This window comes from Macaca fascicularis, chromosome 6 (assembly GCF_037993035.2).
Source record: "Macaca fascicularis isolate 582-1 chromosome 6, T2T-MFA8v1.1".
Classification (NCBI taxonomy): domain Eukaryota; kingdom Metazoa; phylum Chordata; class Mammalia; order Primates; family Cercopithecidae; genus Macaca; species Macaca fascicularis.
The window spans coordinates 108,770,353-108,792,904 of record NC_088380.1 but is presented as its reverse complement, the minus strand read 5'-3'; the positions used below and the strand labels follow the sequence as shown (position 1 = coordinate 108,792,904).

Here is a 22,552-nt window from a genome sequence, read left to right as displayed (position 1 = left end):
GAGAAGAACAATAATTGATGCCTAACCCCATAAGATAAAAGGCACCATAAAAGTCCCAATAATTAAAAAAAAAAAAGTAGTGACTTATAAGCAAATAGTAAGTATAGAAATAAACCCCAACTCATGTGGGAATTTAATATGTAATGAAAGTGAAATCTTAAACAAGTGCAGCAAAGATGGACTGTTGAAAAATGGTTCTGGTGTAACTTGATATATTTTTTTCCCCAAATTATTTCCATTTCAACCCATCTCCTAAAGATGACAATTTAAATTACTGTCTTTCTTATACTTTCAGTGTTTCTTTATGCATATACAAATAACTATAAATGTATATCTCTATATTTTATCCTTTCGTCACAGGAGGTAGCAAACTATGTTCACCATTCTCTATTTTGATTTTTAATGTAATAATATATTCTTAATATCTCTTTTCACATAAACATAGAGATTCTCTCTATTTATTTTTTATAGTTGCATAATATTGTGTTGCTCAGAAGTGCAATCATTTATTCAACCAGTCTGTTCCTTCAAATTTAGTGTTTTCTCAGGTTTTTATTATCTATTATCTATATGGCATTACATTGTATACTACATATATGGTATTGTATGTAATATGATATAGATAACCTTACAGAAATAAATTTACCTATTTGCAGATAAACAGAGGATAGTAATATAAGCAAGCAAATTCCTCCAGTGTGCCTTCTTTACATTGTTTTGCTTTCCAAAGCATGTAACGATATTACAAATTCAACAAAGTTTAATCTTTAAAAGTTCAATAAAAGTCAAAGCTAACCACATTAATTATTAAATTATTGTCAAATAAGTGATAATTAAAGCCACGGAAATGGGATAGCATTCAATGATTTGCAACAGGTCAATACTCATATAGAGGACAACTAGAAAGGCGGGTTAAATAATAAAAGTCAAAAAGAGGCAAAGGACTAAAAGGATCAAAATTCCAGAGAGAGCAGAAGCTTGCAGAGGTGAACTGGGCATCTAAAACTGCCCCTGAGGTACTTGACAAATTCTTGGTGCACGCCAGATGCTTGCAATCTGCACTAGGCCCAGGTTGGGGGTCACAAGTGGAAGACAAGCAAACTGGCAGAATTTTCAGTGATCACCTGGGGCTAAGAATGACAAAATAATTTCTTCTTCTTGAGAAATTTGCTGAAATCTGAAGAAGAGAAGGGCGTCAGTATAAACAGAAAAGAATCATGATTTATCTGTATCTTTCTATCAAGTGGCTCATTAAGAAAACTAGTTCTTCAACATTTTCCCTTCTGTCTTCATTATTTTAACATATTTATGTCTCTTAATTGTGGTAGTCACTGTGGATTCAAACAAGAGAGTGGAGGAGCACTAAGGAAAAAAGTGGAATAAAAGAGGAACACAAATGATCAGGTCTCTGCTCCTCTGATGGATGTTAGATGTAACAGGGTAGACAGAAAAAAAAAATGTAGTTTTACTAATAAATATTTAATTGTAATATTAAAATATACTCCAAACAAAATGTGGAAAAACACAATGAGAAAATTAAACATGATAGTCTAACTTATTCTGGGGATTCAGGGAGGGTGTTCCTGAAGAAATTGCATTGGAATCAAACCCTGAAGGATGGAAGATCAGTATTTCACACAGTGGGAACAACAGATGCAAAAAGTCTGGAGGGAGAAGTAGCTTTGTAAGTGTGTCGTATCATAGCAAGGAGGGTGATGGGGGCAAAAGTTGAGAGGTGGCTTGAAATAATACTGATTAGATCAGGCTGACCATTTTAAATTTTCTTTGCAATTCTAGATTTAATTCTTAGAACAATGGGAAGCCACTGAAGGATCCTAATGTGAGGCATTAGAATAATCAGAATTTCATTTTAAAAAATCATTTTCCGCCGGGCGTGGTGGCTCAAGCCTGTAATCCTAGCACTTTGGGAGGCCGAGACGGGCAGATCACGAGGTCAGGGGATCGAGACCATCCTGGCTAATACGGTGAAACCCCGTCTCTACTAAAAAATACAAAAACTAGCCGGGCGAGGTGGCGGGCGCCTGTAGTCCCAGCTACTCGGGAGGCTGAGGCAGGAGAATGGCGTAAACCCGGGAGGCGGAGCTTGCAGTGAGCTGAGATCTGGCCACTGCACTCCAGCCTGGGCCACAGAGCGAGACTCCGTCTCAAAAAAAAAAAAATCATTTTCGTTCTTGTATGGAGAATGCACAGAAGGGATAAGGGTGGTTATTGGGAGAAAAATTGTTTCATTTATTTCATGAAGCTATAGGCTTGAAATTGGGCAGTGGTATTAGAGATTAAAAAAAGAGCTATAAAAAAAATTTTAATGGCAATATTGGATCTACTGATGAGGTGTGGTGAATGAGAAAAAAATGATCTTTTTGAAAATGTCTTTTTCCAAGATCTGGGCTTGAGCAGTGCGTAAACACAGGTTCCTTTTTTTTTTTTTTTTTTTTTTTTGAAACGGGAAGTTTTAGGGGAAGAACAAATTTTGTGCAAGACAGCAACTTACATTTAGAACCGATGTCTTATAAGAAAGATATGGACTAAAAATATAAATTTAGAGGCCATATAAAAGACAGTGAAAGCTTCTTTTTACATGTTGGGAGAGTATTGACAATTTTTTTTTGTTTGTTTATTTCATTAAATCCTTAACTATTCTATTATAGATTAGATTTAAAAATCTTAATACTTACTTTTTTGTTAAAGCACAATAGTTTTTCATTAAAACCTTAGTTTTATGTACATATCTCTTAGTTATTTTTGTGCTATTCACTGAACTAATTTTGGAAAATCCTGGAAATTATTAATCTTTTCATCTTGTTTTGTATGTTAGTTAAAAAGGCGCTTGCAATCAAACTGAAGATACATAAATACTGCTTAATGATTATACTTATGAATAATGGTCAGCTATATATGTGCTTCAGATAGCTCCAATATTATATGACATAAAAGAAAATTACTTATGCTAAATAAAGGAGAACACTGAATTATAGTTAGGCAACATTTCCACTTTATATCAAAAACTACACTAAAGTGTGATTTGAAAACGTGACTTTTTTTTAAACTCTCTTTAGTGAATCTGCTCATAATGAAAGTGTAAATTATTTTTTATTTAAAAATTTGGTTATCATTTGAGAATTGGTTAGTTTGCTTTTATTTTTCTAGTAGTACATATATGAGGAAGAAATATATATTTTTACCAGGTTGATATGGGTAGAATTACCTCACTTTTTGCAAAATATTACAAAATACTGTATATATGCTATATTTTTATAAATAGAATCATGTTGGATGAAATATTGGTCGTAATATAGTTTATTGTTCAAGTTCGAAGGCAAATAAACAGTGTTTTTATTTAAAATGTCCATTAATAATATAGTTCCTATTTTTTTAACTTTTTTAAATGTTCGAAGATTATTTTTAATTGTATTTTTATTTATTTTCCAAACTCCTAATATGTACAGTTATACATTTGTTTCTTTTTTAAACAAACGTTTGGTTTGATCAGTAGGAAATACTGAGATCTTCCTTCTTTATATTTGGAAAAGTTATTTTTCATTTATTTTAGCTTTTAAATAGTGAATGTAGTAGTCACAGGTCAAACACGAAAGGCACCCTCAAATTAGAACAATTTGAGTAAGGTTGAATGAAGTGACTACTTAAAATGTAGGTAAGGTGTAAGGATCCCAAGTAATAGTGCATTATCTCTGGTATCCTTCCACTTCAGGCCCGAAGAGAAACAAGGGCTGGGAAGGAAAAAGGAGTCCTGTAGAGAGGACTCCTTCACCCATGGAACACCGTCAGCCTGGGTAACGGCTGGGAAGGAGTCTTTGAGTACAGATCTTGACCTCACTTTCCTCACTCATTCAGAAGTGTCCCAATCAGTAACCAGAAGACAAAAGAGCCCACTGATATAGTCCATTTACCTCAGACTCCCGGGGCAGAGAGCAAGATAGAAAAATGTGGAGAGTGAATCTCACAGGGGCAAAAGAACTCTAGAATAATGGGTGTACATGACAGAATGAAAACCAGTGAGTATAAAATCTAGTACTAAGTCTTTCCAGCAAAGGAATGGGAGCTGGGGAAGAGGATTTGGGCCATAAAAACCTTCTTTGGGAAGATCGAGGACCTTTGGAATTGGCTGGCCGGGGGCAGGATATGGAGAAATGGGGAGTTGTAGCCCTTTAACAGGCCTGTCAATTGGCTAAAGATTCTTAGTACAACTGATGCACCAGAAAAAAAAAAAAAAAAAAAAAAAAATTAGTCTTGAATCTAGCATACATTATTAGTCCTAACAACAATGATGTACTGATTATATCATTGCTATTTACTTTCAGGATTGTACCTGTCCAACTGCGTTCTCTGGCCTTGGGTGTATGCTATGTGGTTTTGAGAATATTTGGTATGGATTTTTGGCAACCTCTTATTACATCAAAATGGTTTTTTTTTTTTAATATGTGTATATGTCTACATGTGTATTTAGTATTACAAATAAATAATAGTAAATGACACAAAGCGAGTGAAAGGGGGAACTGCTTTGCAAAATTTCGGAGACAATGTAAAGAGGTAATACCTAATGCAAAGTTCATTCTAATTATCAAATTATCAAATAAAATATGCATATTATATTTGATCAGAAGAGACAACAAATTTGATTTGAAATATAGTAATTATCTCATATGAGTGGCTTGGTAGGCTCATACAAAACATTTGTAATACTTTACATTGCTTATGTGCTTCAGAAGTCACTAACCTAGACTAACATTTTTAAATGTTTTCATCACCAAAGACACTGAATCTAATGTTTTCAAAGATTTATTTGTTTCTAAGAACAAATAAATGTTGGAGGGTAATGTACTATTTTCTTTGATTTTCTTAAATAGCAAAAACTAGATTTCACATGCACATTATGACCATTTTAGAGCCCCTGATTTACTAAGTTCATGGATTAAAGACTGAATGGCATACAATCAAAAAATGTAGAAAAATCTAAGTGTGACTCTATTAAGGATCAGAGACATCATTCTATAGCTAGATCTACATGAGTGATTAATATTAGCTTTTTTAGCTGGGAAAAATTAGATAATGTTTTTGTTTTGGACAATGATTAACTAGATAAGAGATTTGTAATGGAAGAGGTAGCATAGGAAACAGTCCGCACGCAGGAAGTTTACTGCATCGGAAAGGGAGTCAGTGAAGTTGATGTGTTTTTGAATGGGAGAGGGAGAATAAGATGATATTAAATATTATAGACATAAACTGTCTACAGATATTTTAGGGTTTTTCTGCCAGGTAATTTTAAGCAGATGATATATATTATTTGATTTACATTTAAAAGATAACCTTGGCTAGGCATAGTGCTCACATTTGTAATCCCAGCACTTTGGGAGGCTGAGGAGGGAGGATGGCTTGAGGCCAGGAGCTGGAGACCAGCCTCAGCAATATAACAAGGCTCTGTCTCTGAAAAAAAAAATAATAATAATTTTTAAAAATAAAAAGTAAAAGGAAACTCTGTTGATAGAAGAAAAAATACAGGAGATAAATGTGGAGGAAAAGAAAAGGGGGGCTTTTGTTGAAGGCTAACAGTTACATTAAAGTAGATTCTAGGGTTTGTAGTACAAATAGAGAAAACAACATATCCAAAGCATGTTTGGAGTTAATGTTACAAAGACATATGATGGCTTGAAAGAAGATGGTAAAAAATGGAAAAAATGAATAGTAGTCAATTTTTTTTAACCTTGAACAACTGAAAAAAGAGTACTATCACTCACCAAGAAGAGTGAATCTAGATAATGCACATTAGCAAGAATCGACAGTCATTTAGGCAAGAAGGTCCTGATATTTGCTTAAGAAAGATGATCCACCATCAGAGTTTTTAGTTCTGAGAATCTAGGTCTGGTGTGTTTGGGGGCAACTCCGTGTGTGTGTGTGTGTGTGTGTGTGTGTGTGTGTGTGTGTGTGAGAGAGAGACTGTTCACTCACTTTTGGCTGAAAGTAACATTGTTGCTGTGAAGATTTTGTCTGAGACTATGTAGAGGTTTCCCTCAGGCAGCACAGCTGGTCCTCTGGATCTGAGGTCATCTGAATCTGGGGCTACTATAAACAGGCCAGTGTATTTGCATTTTCAGTTATTTTTCTCAATGTCTTGGTAAATAACAGATATACATTTGCAAAGTCATTTTTCAGTCGTTGAAAATTTCACAATTAGAGATATTTGAAGACATACTAACTTCACAAAATCAGTATTTGGTATCTCTGTTTTAAGTACTTTCTCCTAAGTTTTTCACATAAAAGTCATTAAAAATATTGAGATGTCATTTAAATAGCAACATGTACAACATTCTAAACAGATGCAAAACTACTAATTGTATCATACCTATAGGGATATTGATTGTTTTTGAAAACTCACATTGTTTCCAGTGCTTAACAATCTTATCTATAAATAAATTATTAGATAATTTTAAGTGATATGTTTTCAATGATGATTCATCATTCATATATATTATGTGTGTGTACATTACATATTTAAGAGAAAATAATTTGGATCCTGACCTACAGTGTTTTCACAAAGAATTTACAATCATTGCATTTTTCATAGGGACTATTCCTGGACCGTCAATCTTTAAAATGTCAGGAGAAAATTCTTGTATTTTCCGGGATGTTAATGAATGTGGATACACAGGACGTTGTTGGATATATAACAAGACAAGAATGGCTTACCTATTTGTAGGAATATGTAAGTGATACTTATTAAAGAAATATAGAGAAATAAAATTATTTTTAAAACTTATGGTTGTTAATACTAATGTAGAATTATAATTATAAACCATGAATTAAATAAGTACTTTTATGAGTAAAGGAGGCTTAGCCTGCACAATAGAGACCACATCTCTACAAATGAAATTTTAAAAAATAAAAAATAGCTGAGTATGGTGTCACATACTTGCCCCAGCTATTCAGAAGACTGAGGTGGGAGGGGTTGAGGCTACAGTGAGCAGGAGGGGTTGAAGCTGCAGTGAGTCATCATTGTGCCAGCCTGCATGACAGAGTGAGACTCTCTCAAAAACAAAAGAAAAAACCAAGCATAAAAAAAGGTTTACCTAGTTATATAGTAAATATTTTAGAAACTGAAATACCATAGAATTTATGTATTTGAGTCAGTGAGTCAAATACATAATAGTTTCCAAATAAAGAATGACAATTAGCAGAATTTTAGTTTGGGAAATAATTTTGCCCATGTACATATACAAAAAAAATTTCTTGACCTTGTAACCCTTTCTACCTCCGTAGTAAAAGATTGGATAAATCTGAAGAAAATTTTTGCACCATTAGAGAACATCAAGCTACTCTTATTTCAGTTAAATCTATACTTCATATTTTCTCTTTTGTTCAATGATATAACAGTGCCTAGAACACAGTAACCTTTCAGTATTTGTTGAATAAATAAGAGATATAGGGACTCGAGATGCCGTGGTGGTATGAGATGTAACCAAAGTGTTGGGAAAGTCTAGACATGTTTTTATTACTTTGGAAAACTTATCAAATCTTCCTGAATCATAATTTATTCATCTGTTAAATGAGGATATTGTACTGCCTATTTTCTGAAGTCTTAATCGGAGTAAACATTAAATGATTTTATTGTATATTATGTTTTGTGTGACATATACTTTAAAGTGTATATGTTTTGTGGTTTCACTGAGAAGATTCAATAAATAAAAAAAAAACACATAATGATAGAGTCTAATATTTAAAAGCAACAAATATCTGTTTGATAAAAGTATAGAGCAATGCCTTCTAATTCCGAAGTCAAGTATTCAGCAAGCTTGACCTACATTGAAAACTGAGTAAAATTAAAAAAAAAAAAAAAATCAAAAAGTAAAAATGACACTTGAGAAGTCAAAATTAACTTGCTAGTGGCAATTCAATAAAAATAGGAAATATTCTTAAGGAAGTCTTAAAACTTCGCTGAGACTTTAAATTTTTATTTTAGATATAATTGTAACATGGTTACCTGTTTTCAAACACAGTATGTACTTGACAAAGTTGGTGAGCTAGAAGAGATTCCAGTAGGGAGCTGTTGAAAGTTGATACGAATAATGAAAAACATAAATAATCATAGTCAAACAGAAGAGGCAAAGATAGAAAACTGCAATATTATGCATGTGTGACAATTTAATATAAGCCAGTATATTTTTAAATGTATTTCATCGGCTTTATGACTCGGAATCACTTGGTGTTCTTATTAAAAATATACATTCTGAGGCCCTGAATTAGAATTCCAGGGATTGGAAGACATCAGCAAGACAGAGGAATAGGAGTTTTCAGCACTTCTTCCCTCACAGAAACATTTATTTGACCATCCATGTGTGAAAATACCTTCAGAAGAGCTAGAGAAATCACGTTGAGAGGATACAGCACCTGGATGTAGCGGAGAAATAAGAAAAGACACATTGAAGAGGGTAGGCAGTATAATTTCACACGACCTGCATCACTCTTCTCCCAAGTCTGGCAGAACAGTGCAGAGAGATACCCTCCATGTGAAGGAATGAACTCTAAGCAAGAACCTGATTTTGCCTTTGACTCAAAGCCTGTCTCAGTAAATACAGCTCTAGGCTGACCTTCTTAACACCAGGCTCTAGGCAGACACCTGTGGAGGAATCTCTAGGCCTGCTGCCACTACAGGCTGAGTCCCACAGCCCTGCACTTCAGGCTGGCACAGACTATGTCCCCAGTCCTGTGTTGCACAAGACTGGAACCCAAAAGCCTTAGTTTCAGGCCAGCATCTGCAGCCCTAGGCACTGGGCTGGGTACTTGCAGCCTGAGGCACCAGGCTGATACTCACAGACCCAACTTCCAGACCAGCCCTTGCAGTTACAGGTTCCAGACCTGTCCCCTGTGATCCCAGGCTCCAGAGTGGTCCCCATAGCCCTAGGTTCCAATGGACGTAGGGTCCAGGCTCACTCCACTAGACCCTGATGCTGTCTGGGCCCCTGCAGACCCATGCTTTAGTACCATCTCTGCAGATGTTGAGGTTGGCCACCACAAACTCAGGGTCCTGGCCTGCTCTCATGGGCTCAGTCAAAAAGTCCATCTCAGTGGACCTTGGCACCAGGCTAGCCAAGGTGAACACAGGATCCAGGCCTATCACAGTGGATCCAGGCTTTAGGCCAGCTCCTATAGACCAATGAATCAGGCCAGCCCATCTGCTGACCCAGGCACTGGGCCAGTCAAGTATGTAAGGACTGGAATAAATGTCTACTTCTTCAAAAGTGCAGATCCAAATGAATGCATGGGCACAAGGATTACAAATAATCAAGAAAATATGATACCACCAAAGGAATGAAATAAAACACCAGTAACTGATTCTAAAGAAATAGAGACTCACCAGGTATGGTATGTATTTGTAATTCTAGCTACTTGAGATGCTTGGCAGGCTGAGGAAGGAGGATCCTTTGAGCCCAGGAATTCAGGGCCAGCCTAGGCAACATAGTCAGATACCATCTCAAGAAAAAAAAAAAAAAAAGGAAAAAAGAAAAAGAAAGAAAGAAAAGAAAAACAGGAGAAAAATGGAGACTTATGAACTGCCTGACACGTGATTCAAATTAGTTGTCTTGAAGCTCAGTAAGCTACACGAGTACACAGACAGCTAAACAAAATCTGAAAAATAAGAAAAATAATACACAAAATGAGAATACAATAGAGATACAAGTCACAAAAAAGAAATAGCTAAATAACACAATAGTTGAACTGAAGAATTTTGTAAAGAACTTCAACTGCAGAGTATATCAAGCAGAAGAATCAATGAGCTTGAAGGCAGGGCATTCAAAATTATCCAGTCAGAGGAGTAAAAATAAAGAAGAATATAAAACAGTGGAGAAAGCCTATTAGAATTTTGGAACACTGTGAAGCAAACCAATCTATGCATTATGAGAATCCCAGAAGGAACAGAGAAAGATAAAGGGGTGGAAAGCTTATTTAAAGAAATAAAGATAGAAAGTTTCCCAAATCTGGAGAGAGAAATGAATATCCAGATCCATGAAGCACAAGGAACACCAAATAGTTAAGATGTAAGGAAGTCTTCACTGAGACATTATAATCAAATTCACGAAAGTCAAAGACAAGAGAGAATTTTAAAAGCAGTAAGAGAAAAGCCATTCATCACATATAGGGGAACCTCTATAATACTAGGAGCAGAAATTTTGCAGGCCAAGAGACAGTAGAATGATATATTTAACGTGCTGAAAGAAAGAAACTGCCAGCCAGGAATACTACACCTGAGAAGTCCATCCATCAGAAATAAAGAAAAAAGACTTTTCAAGAACAGTAAAAGCTGAGGGAATTCACCACAGCTATACCTGATTTACAAGAAATGCTAAAGGGAGGATCTTAAGCCATGATGCTTGGGCCTGCTCCCACACTGTGGAGTGTACTTTCATTTTCAATAAATCTCTGCTTTTTTTGCTTAAAAAAAGAGAGAAATGCTAAAGGGAGGTCTTAATGTTGAATTGAAAGGTTGCTAACTAACCACATGAAAGTATAAAACTCAGTTGTAAAAGTAAATACATGGTCAAATACATAGTCAAATTTAGAATATTACTGTAATGGTGCTGATTAAGTCATTTTTAACTGTATTATACAACTCAAACAACAAAAGTATGAAAAAATAAACTATAGCTACAGTAATATGTTAAGTAAATGTGGGATGAAGAGAAGTTAAAATCTAGAGTTTCCATATGCAATGGAAGTTAAGTGGTTACCTGCATAAAACAAATAGTTATACCTATAAAATATTTCATGTACACCCTATGGTACCCAGAAATTGTAACAAATAAGGAGTACCTGATCAAAATAGTAAAAAGTTAAAAAGATTTTTAAAAGCATACCACCACTACAACAAAAATATTCAAACCACAAAGGAAGACAGCAAGGAAAAAAGAATGGAATGTAGGAAAACAAATCAGAAAACAGTCAGAGAGCAATTTAAAAATGGCAGTTGTGAGTCCTTAACTATCAATAATTACTTTAAATGTAAATATGTTAAAATCTCTAATCAAACATTACTGACTGACTGAATGTAATGTTACACCTCAAGGAGCAAGGGAAATAAAAGAACAAATTAACACCAAAGTCAGCAGAAGAAAAGAAGTAATAAAAATCAGAGCAAATGTCAATGAAATAGAGATTAGAAAAATAATAGAAAAAAAAAAAAAACAAAATTAAGAGTTGGATTTTTGCTAAAATAAATTAAACTGGCAAGCCCTTAGCTAGACTAAGAAAAACAGAGAAAAGACTCAAATAAATAAAATTATAAATGAACATTGCAAGTTATGCAACAGAAATAAAAAGGATCATGAGACTGTTATGAAAAATTATACATCAAATTGGATGGCCTAGATAATATGAACGAATTCCTATAAACATAAAACTTCACAAAGACATAATCATGAATAAGTAGAAAATCTGACCAGACCAATAATGAACTAGGAGTTGAATTAGCAATCAAAATCAAGAAAAGCCCAGGAGTTGACGACTTCACTGGTGAATTCTGCTAAACATTTAAAGAAGAAATAATACTAACCTTTCTCAAACTTAAAAAAAAAAAAAAAACTGAAGAGAAAGGAGCACTCCTAAACTCATTTTATGAGACCAGAATTACCCTGATACCAAAGTTAGATGAAAACATTCCAAAGAAAATAAAATTAAGAGCCAATATCCCTGATGAACACAGATGTTGAAATACTCAAGAAAATACTATCAAACTGAATTCAACAGTACATTTAAAAGGATCATATATTATGATCATGAGGGATTTATCCCTAAGGTGCAAGAATGGCTCAACATACACAGATCAGTTAATGTGATATGCCATAATAAAATAACGGATAAAAATAATATGATAATTTCAATAGCTGAAGGAAAAGTATTTGACAAAACTTAGCATCATTTCGTAATAAAAATCCTTAAAAAATTAGATATAGAGGAATGTATCAACACAATAAAGCAAATATATTAGTTGTTCAGAACTAATATCGTGGTTGTGAAAAGCTGAAAGCTTTCTCTTTATGATCAGGAAAAAGACACAGATGTCTATCGGCTCTATTTACCTTTGCATGAAATCACAAAAGACTTTCAATGGCCAATACAATCTTTGGCAAAATCAACAAAGCTGGAAGCATAACCCTATCTAATTTCAACATATACTACAAAGCTATAGTAATCAAAACAGCATGGTCCTGGCATAAAACAGACATAGGCCATTGAAACAGAATAGAGAACAAAGAAATAAGTTGCGCGTTTATAGACAACTGATCTTTAATACATGTGCCAAGAACACACAATGGGACAGTCTTTTCAATAAACGGCACAGGGAAAACAGGATAGCCACATGCAGAAGAATAAAATTGAACTCATGCTATATACAAAAATCAATTCAAAATGAATTAAAGCCTTAAGCATAATATATGTAACTATAAAACTACTAAAAGAAAACATAGTGAAAAGGCAATTTTTTTTATATGAACCCAAAAGCATAGGCAACAAAAGCAAAAATAGACAATAGGATTATATTAAACAAACAAAAAAGCTGCTTTTTTGCACAGCAATGGAAACAATCAACATAGTAAAGAGATAACCTATGGAATAAGATAAATATTTGCAATCCATATATCTAATAAGGATATATAAGGAACTCAAACATCATTAGTAAGTAAAGAAATAACCTGATTAAAAATATGAACAAAGGACCTGAAAGGATATTTCTTAAAGATGACATAAAAATGGCCAACAAATATGTTTTTGAATGCTTAAATCACTAATCATCAGGAAAATGAAAGTGAAAATTACAATGAGATATCACTTCACATCTGTTAGAATGTGTATTACCAAAAAAAAAAAAAAACCCAAAAAACAAAAAACAAAAAGATAAACATTGGTGAGGATGTGGAAAAAAGGGAACCCTGTACACTGTTGATGGGAATGCAAAAGAGTACAGCCATTACTGAAAACAGGTTCTCAAAAAATTAGAAATAGAACTACCACATGATCCAGCAATTTCACTACTGGGTGTATATCCAAAGGTAATGAAATCAATATGTTTAAGAGATATCTGCACTCCCATGTTTATTGAAGCATTACTCACAATACTCAAGGTATGGAAATAACCTAGATGCTCATTGACAGATAAATAGATAATGGAAATATGAGATACATACATACAATGGAATACTATTCATCCTTAAAAAGAAAGAAAATTCTGTCTTTTGCAACAATATGGGTGAAACTACAGGACATCATGTTAAGCAAAACAAGCTAGGCATAGAGAAACAAATATAGCATGCTCTCGCTTATACATGGAATCTAAAAAACATCAAACAGAGGCAGATAATAATAGTTGTTGACAGCGGCTGGTGATGGGAACGGGAAATGAGAGATGTTGGTCAAAGGGTATAAAATTTCAGTTAGACAGAAGTAATAAATTCTTGACATCTATTGTTCAATGTGGTGACTTGGGTTAATGTATTGTATACTTGAAAATTGCCAAGAGAATAGAACTTAAATGTTCTCACCACAAAAAAGTAAGCAAATAATATGATAAATATATTAACTACATTGATTTAATCATTTTACAGTGTATAGTTATCAAAAACTAATGTTTTATACTATAAATATGTACCCTATTTATTTATTTGTCAATTAAACCATTATAAAGCTTAGGGAAAAAAGAATTCCATGGGTTGGTGGTTGGCATGCTTACTCTAAATAAAGTACTCAGGTGATTTCAACCATAGTAAACTGCTGAAGATAGCTCTTAATATGTTAGAGGAGCTGGAGTTGTACTATCCAATATGGAAGACATTTGCCATATGTGGCTATTTAAATTTACATTTACATTAATTGAAATTCAATTCAATTAAAAATTTAGTTCCTTAGTCACAGTAGGCAAATTTTACATCTTTAATGATCACATTTGTCTAGTGGCTACTCTGTTGAACAGTGCAGATGTAGAAGACTGCCTTTATTGCTGAAGGTTCTATGCCTAGCACTACTCTAGAGCATGGGTTATTCAACAGTGATCTGTGAAATCTTAAGCACTAAGAATTAACTCCAGTATATTTGAAATGGAAAATTTGGGACACATATTTGTATGTTCAATGTTTTCCTCCTGGGGAAAAGGCTGTGACATTAATCAGATTCTCAAAATATTAATAAAATTTGTTGCATTAGTTTATGAGTTCTTTTTGTTGGCAAGGAAGTCTATCTGATCTTTCTTTTTTAAATCGAAAGTTTTAATTAGGATGACTCATCCAATGCCTTTACCTCAAATGAAGGATTCCATCAGCTCTAGTTCATTTGCAGTAGAGTAGATAAGCCTTTTGCAAACATTTTGTTTCTTAGTTTACCATTTTTACCCCTTCACATGGTTTGTCTCTTTGATAGAATTTTTATTGAAATATAATATATACATATATAAGAAAGAGCATATATAAATGTATGGCTCAACACATTTTTTAATAAATTGAACACACCTGTAATTAGCACCCATATCAGGGAACACAATGTATTAGAATTAATAAATGAATTCAGCAAAGTTGCTAAATATATAATCAATGTACCAAATCAATTTTGCTTCCAAATACCAGATGCAACCAAATTAGAATACAATACAATAAATACAATAACACCAAAAAATCAAATACCAATAAAAAATTTATTTAAGTTGTACAAAATGTCTACACTGACAACTACAAAATCAATTTGTGAAAAATTAAATAAAACCTAAATAAATGGAAAAAAGTTAACAGATAAGAACATTAATAAATGCCATTTGTCCTAAAATAATCTACAGTATGTGATCATGAATTAATCCCAAGAGATATTTTTGAAATTGACAAAATAACTAAAATTCATGTGGGAAGTTAAAGGGTAAGAATTGTTATTAGAATATTGAAGTTGAAACAAAATTGAGGAATATGTGCTAACAGATATAAAAACCTATTATAGAGCTATGATAATTAATACAATGTGGTAATGGTGCAAGCATCAACACATTGATTGATGGAACAGAATAGAAAATTCAGAAACAAACCCACATATGCACACTCAACTAATTTAGGATGAAGGGGACACTGCAATGGTTAAACAAACAAAAAATGTTATTGGCCATTTTATTTATGCATATCTAATAAAATGTGTTTTGATCCTTATCTCACATCTTATACAAACATCAGTTCTGGACACACTGCATATCTAAATATGAAAGATAAAACAATAAAGCCTTTTGAGAAAAATTGGAGAATATTTTCATGCTCTTGGAGTAGGAAGAACATAAACAGGACACATGAAGTAGTACCTAGAAAATAAATCAGACTGTAGTAAAATTAATAAATTATTACCAAAAAAAAATAAGATAAAAGATAACAATGTGGAATACAGGGAACCAAAGTGAAAAAGATTGACCAGAATAAATAAAGCACTCCCCAAAATCAATAAATAAAGGATAACCTTACAAAAAAGTGGATAAAAAGCTTGAAAAAATTCTTCACAAAAGAAGATACCAAATACCCCAAAACAATAGAATGGGCCAGGCGCGGTTGCTCATGCCTGTAATCTCAGCACTTTGGGAGGCCAAAGTGGGCAGATTCCTTGAGGTCATGCATTCGAGACCATCCTGGCTAACATGGTGAAACCCTATCTCTACTAAAAACACAAAAATTAGCTAGGCGTGGTGGCGGGCACCTGTAACCCCAGCTACTCAGGAGGCTGAGACAGGAGGATCACTTGAACCTGGAGGCAGAGGTTGCAGTGAGCCAAGGTCATGCCACTGCACTCTGGCCTGGGTGACAAGCACAAAACTCCATCTCCAAAAAACTACAAACAAACAAACGAACAAAAACAACAATAGAATGGATAATATATTGTGGTAAATTCAACAATGGCATTCTATACAACGATGAAAATGAAAAGCGCTCAACTACATAAAATATGGATGAATCACACAAACATTATTCTGAATGAAAGAAACCAGACACAAATGAGTATGTAGGCACTGTATAATTCCACTTACATAATTTTGGCTTGCTATATAAATATATTCAAGGGCAAACAAAACTAACTTTTATCAGTTAGTGACCTTGAGGAATCATGAGTATGGTTGCTAGGGTGCTAATGATATTTCATTCATGATTCAGGTGATGGTCACACTGTTTGGTTTGTAAAAAATATATTAAGGTGGCTCATGCCTGTAATCCCAGCACTTTGGGAAGCCCAAGGTGGGCAGATAACTTGAGCTCACGAGTTTAAGACCAGCCTGGGCAATATGGCAAAACCCTGTCTGTAAAAAACTATGCAGAAATTAGCTGGAAGTGGTGGCTCATGCCTATAGTCCTAGCTACTCAGAAAGCTGAGGTAAGAGACTCACTTGAGCCTGGGAGGTGGAGGTTGCAGTGAGCTGACATTATGCCCCTGCACTCCAGCCTGGGTGACAGAGTGAGATTGTTTCTGTATCTATATCTATCTATCTATATATATCTATATCTATGTCTATATCTATAGGTATATATATCAAACAACACTCTTTTTTTTTAAAAAATCTGAGGTATAATTAATGCAATTAACATAGATTTTAGAAGTTCAACTTGATGGCTTTTGATAATTGAATACCCTTGTGGAAACAACACCCAAAACAAAATATGGAAATTTTTTCCATGACCTTTTCTAGTCATTTTCCCTCCTTTTCAGATAGACTCCTTTCAGATTTTTAAAAAATGTTTTAGTTTTATTTGGTGTAGAAATTTACATAAGTAGAAGACTGGACCCTTTTTCGTGTCTATCTTGCTTAATTTTATGCTCTTGGAAGATTCGTTAATGTTCTTTCTACAGCATTAGCTTGTGCTTTATAGAAATTGCTGGGTACTAAGCACTATTTCAATTTGTGAATATGCTATAGTTTATCCTTTCTCTTATTAATTAATACTTGGATTGTTTACAGTGTTTGGTTATTATAAATGAGGCTTCTGTGTATATATTTTTTTGAGACAATGTCTTGCTCTGTCACCCAGGCTGGAGTGCAGTGTCATGGGTCATTGTAACCTCGAACTAATGTGCTCAAGGAATCCTCCCACCTCAGTCTCCAGAGCAGCTAGAATTACAGGTCCATGCCACCATGCCCGGCTAATTTATTTACTTTTAATATAGAGGAAGTCTCACTGTGTTGCCCAGGCTGATCTTGAACCCCTGGCCTCAAGCGATCCTCCTGCCTCACTTCCCAGTGTTTTAGAAGTACAGGTGCTAGCCACTGTGCCCAGCTCACATTTTTATACAAATGTTTTCATAGTCATATGTTTTTGTTTTTATTGGGTAAAAATCCCCAAAAGTGGAATTGGTGGGTCACAGAAGTTGAAATTCGTTGAAACGTCTCTTATGACCCATCAGATGCTCTGTCTCATGAATTATTCATATACACCTAGAAATGCATATTTGGCAGTTATTTGGTATTGTTTTTGATAATATCAGTTAGCTCACTTTGTATTATTCAGATCATGTTCAGATTGTATCTTTGTATTTGTGTTCTATTACTGACTTGAGGGATGCTAAAATTTGCAATTTGGTTAATACATCCATTTCTATTTTTAATTTTCCCATTTTTTTCTTTAGTTTTTTTGAAGCCCTATTGTTTGGCGCACACACATAGGATTTTTATGTCTGTTTGATGAATTGTTATTTTTATTATTACTTAATGCCCATTTCTCCCCCTCCATTAGTGATATTTTTCTTAAAATCTACCTCGTCTTTAATATTAATATGGTGTGTGTGTGTATGTGTATGTGTACATGTATTCTTTCAGGTTCATCTAAATATGTGCCATTTCTGCAGATCTGCAATATTCTATCTAGTATAGGTACCTGAAGAACATCTTTTTTAGCATTTCTTTTATACAGGAGATGAATTATTTTACCTTTTTTTTATTGAGACTGTATTTTGGCTATGTTTACTTTTTGAAAGATATTTTTGCTTAATATGGAATCCTGTAACTCTCGGAACTTTAAAGATATTACATCACTTTCTGGTCTCCATTGTTTCTGGTGAGAAGTTAGTTATCATTTGTGATATTGCTTTCCAACTTGTAATATGTCTTTTTATTTGGATTTTATTCAAGATTTTCTCTTTGATTATGTTTGACTCTTGTTAAATTGACTACAATGAGCCTAAGTATGGTTTTCTGTGTATCGCTGCTTTTTTTTTCCCCTCTTTTGTGTATGCTGAGCTCCTTGGATCCATGGGTTGATGTCTTCTACGTTTTTGGAAAGTATTTGGACATCACTATTCAAAATATTTATTTTATCTCATTTTTCCTACTCTCTCCTTCTGGGGCTCCATTTAATATATGTCCGATCACTTGATATTACTTCATGTATCTTGGATGCTCTGTTATCTTTCCTTTTTTATTTCTAGTTATTTTACAAACTTCATTTTGTAGTTTCTAGTTCTATACTGAACATTTCTCATTTCTTCATGCACCCTATCAACCTTTTCCAGTAGATAAATAAACAGAAATATGTTTCACCATAATTATTATTATTTTAAAGTTTCCACCTGTTGATTCCAAGTGCTAGAACCTCTCTGAGTATGTTTTTATTGACTGCTTCCACTTTTAATGGGAAATAGTATTTCCTTGCTTTTTCATATGTTTTGCAACATATGATTGCATTCCAGGCCTTTTGTGTAATAGAATGATACAGACTGAAATAAATATTTACCTTCAGAGAGGGACAATTTCTTTCTGTTATTCTACCTAAGTGGAGGGTAAGTTATTAAATTTCTGACTCAACTGGTGACTAGTTTGCAGCTTTAGTTTGATTTGGTTCCCCACTGGCTTCAAAATTTCGAGGGGGAAGTGATTAGAACTTTGTCTTATAGTAGTGCTTTAGATGTGAACAATGGCAAAATTGTGTAGACCCACCTGTGCTTCACAACTAGGCTACATAACTGAGTGTTCTGACCTTCTTGGCTTTTGATATCCAGCATATATCTTGCTATTTGTTTGAAACCTTTGCTGTCTTCAACTTTGTCGCATCAGCCCTGTTAGACCAAATGAATCTTTGTTCTTCAGCAGCATTTTTTTGCCAGAGTAAAGGTTTTTATCTTAGCCCCTTGCCCCCATCCAATATAGAAAATAACCACAGAGAAAAAAACTGTTGCAAAAGTCGGATCACCTCCAGTTAAGTTCTGCCCTGCCTTGGATATTAATCTATTTCTTTTTCATTTCTTCATCAGCTCTATCAAGTCTTTAAAAGGAAGATTTTAATCTAGCTTTTCCTATCATTTTCAGATAATTTGCCTGCTGCAACAATTCCCTTTTTCTTGGAAGCATTACTGGGTTGTGGTGGTTGTTCAAAATTGCCCAATTTTTCTTCACAAGCTATACACTCAAGAGAATAATTTACAATAATTATTTACTGTGTTATTTACTATGTTACAATTGCTTAATGTTACAACTATGTCAGATATAACTATCATTAAAAAATGGTATTTTTCCCCTTAAAATGTGTAAAATGTTATTGTTTCATTAAAAATGGCATAGAATCATTAATGTTTCCTTTTTATCTTGAAACCATTATGTCAGATAATTGATATTGTGGCTGTAAAATATTTTACACTTAAGGAGGCCAAAGCGAGATGATCACTTGAGGCCAGGAGTTCAAGATCAGCCTGGGCAACCTAGCAAGATCCCATTTCTACAAAATAAAAAATTAGCCAGGTGTGGTATCACCCCCTGTAGTCTCAGCTACTCAGGAGGCTGAGGCCAGAGAATCCCCTGAGCCCAGCAGTTCAGGCTGCAGTAAGCTATGATAGTGGCACCCCTGCCTGAACAATAAAAGGAGGTCTTGTTTCAGGAAAAAGATAAAAAGGCCAAGCGTGGTGGTGGCTCATGTCTGTAATCCCAGCACTTTGGGACTCGAAGACAGGCAGATTGCCTGAGCTCAGGAGTTTGAGAGAGCACCCTGGGCAACATGGCAAAACCCCGTCTCTACAAAACCTATAAAAATTAGAAAGGTGTGGTGGCACATGCTGAAGTGGGAGGATTGCTTGAGCCGGGGAGGTCAAGGTTGCTGTAAGCCAAGATCGCACCACTGCACTCCAGTCTGGGTGACAGAGTAAGACCCTGTTTCAAAAGAAAAAAAAAAAGAATTAATTAAAAAAAAATTGAAAAAAGTAAATATTGCATCCAATATTCAAGTATGTTTATATAATGCTTGGAATGTTGTAATGTATAAACCTTCTGCAACTTGAAACATGAAAATGATTTAAAAACCTACATAATTAACTTTTCTGTAATATTTGTTGTATTTCAGAAATGATGAATATTTCAAAAAGAGCAAAGCTACATGAAATGACTTAGCTTTAGTTCCTATTGATAGTTAAGTTTTGAAAGTCAGAATTTACATTTTATGTTTCAGAATTAACACGTTCTATGTGGTAATAGCGCACCTTGCATTTGGGAAGGGGGTTTAAGAAATATGTCTAAGAAATCTAAAATATGTTATAAACATTTAAAAATCTCCTTTAAGTAACAATATAATTTTATGGCATTAATTACATTCTACAGTTTGGGGATTTATACCTTTATAGGTGAAATATATTTAACCTTTCTTTGGTAAATAGCATTTTTGCTTACATTTTTGTTCTAAATACATGGACATATCTGATCATTGCATTTTTTTAATTTAGCTTTTCTCTGCAAACTATGCACTATCATCTTCACTACTACTGCATTTTTTATGTACAAACGTCAGGTAAATGAGAGCACTGACATCCCAAATATAACTGTGAAGAATCCAAAAGTTAAGAAAGAAAGAAACTGACTTGTAACTGGATCATCATCGTGTAAGAATTACACATTGTCAATCTATCAATGAAATATTTTATTAATATTAATAAAATTTAAAATAATAGTAATGTAATTACATGTTAAACAAATGTACTTCATATAATTCTATATATTTTATTATATTTTGAGTGCAAATATAATAATATAGCCTTTGTGTTTAAAATTTTTAAAAATATACAATACAAATTTAATACTTTCAATAAAAGATAATACTTTGATTGAAAGAGATTGAGTGAAAATAGGAAAATACACCTAGGTTAATTTTGACTGAAGTGATATCCCATTAGTTGTTGACTTTTGCTATTTAGAATTAATTAGGTTCCCTTTTTATTCTTAGTACTTTTGATTTGGGCTGTAGATATTTATTTCTCCATTTTTCTAAATAAAAGTATATTTGCCACTTAAGTTCATATGATTATAGTTGAAATTAAAGTTGTATTTATTTTCCAAAAAGGACTATTTTAAACCTTTTGAAAATTAACATTTTATTTATCTATGATTTGACATATAGCAGTTTCCTCAGAAAATTTCTTTGGTTAATTGACTAGTTTACAATAAATATTTTCATGCTTCTTTAATCTTAGTAAACATAAAATTCAATATACTTCTACTTAATTTGTTTTTACCTTTTTACATTTGCTTTTTTACCTTCACTTGAATTTTGTTGATAAAGACTAACTGATAATCTGAGTTGAAACCCACTTTTGTGCTTACTTTTACACTTTGTTTTATAATTAATCATAATTATTTAATGTGAAGAAATATTTAAATGTAGAAAATGTGTCAGCTATTTATAGATTTTTTAAGCTAAAATGCATTTGTATAGAGATTTTTAAAATAATTTTTATACATTATTGTACATCAATTGAAATTATATTTTCCAAATATTGTATACAAATCAGATTGTTGTGAAACAAAGTTCTCTACAATGTTTCTTTGTTCTCTTGGGAGAAGTGATAATAGCTGACAAAATTTCTCCTGTTATTAACATTAGTCAGTGTCCCTATGTAGATGGGTGGGCAATTCAGGGTCGTGGCTAGCAGAAGAAAATGTGAAGCAGGGAATATTCATATCCTACTCTACTTTTTTATTTCCTGCTATACATTTTATTTCAACATGCATTTTAAAAGTCTATAAACTAGTCTTCATGTAAAACCCTGCTTGATTGCTTGACACTTCTCTGTTTGAACCAGCAGGATGCAGATCGTTTGAGGATCAGAGTGTGAAAATGAGTTTCTCTTTTAAAGATTCTCCAACATTTGTTCCTGTGCCCAACTTTCAGAAGAGGAAAATCACAAATGATGTTGACATAAGTAGCAAAAATGTATTTATGGTGATCTGCATTTTCATAATAAAGTGCCCTATTATGAAACATTTCTGATAAAGTTTTTAATGTATGTAGAATTTTTAGGGGTTACTGGGAGAATTAAAGTTTAATAATTTTAGATTATTTACATCTCTTCTTAATATTCTGCTGTCTAGAAATATCATGTTAAAAATTATACAACTAGGAAATAAAGTAAAATAACATTCAAAGCCACTTTGAACATGCTTGTAAGGTATGTTTGTAGGGAGGGGAGGTGTGTATAGATACATATTACCTGTTTATGCTTCTCTTGCTTTCTTTTTTTTCAGAAAATAGATCAGTGAAGGTATAATAAA

General features: G+C 33.5%; 1 protein-coding gene across 1 annotated transcript in view; it reads left to right on the top strand.

Moving 5' to 3' along the window:
* SLCO6A1 (solute carrier organic anion transporter family member 6A1) overlaps positions 1-22,264 on the top strand; it is a 145,587-nt gene extending 123,323 nt beyond the window's left edge. The window contains exons 10-13 of the mRNA XM_045394049.2: positions 4,341-4,405; positions 6,602-6,739; positions 20,731-20,886; positions 22,087-22,264. Of these exons, the coding sequence (XP_045249984.2) occupies positions 4,341-4,405; positions 6,602-6,739; positions 20,731-20,864 (337 nt within the window). The 3' untranslated portion in view covers positions 20,865-20,886; positions 22,087-22,264. The remainder of the gene's footprint in view (positions 1-4,340; positions 4,406-6,601; positions 6,740-20,730; positions 20,887-22,086) is intronic.
* Positions 22,265-22,552: the final 288 nt, after the last annotated feature.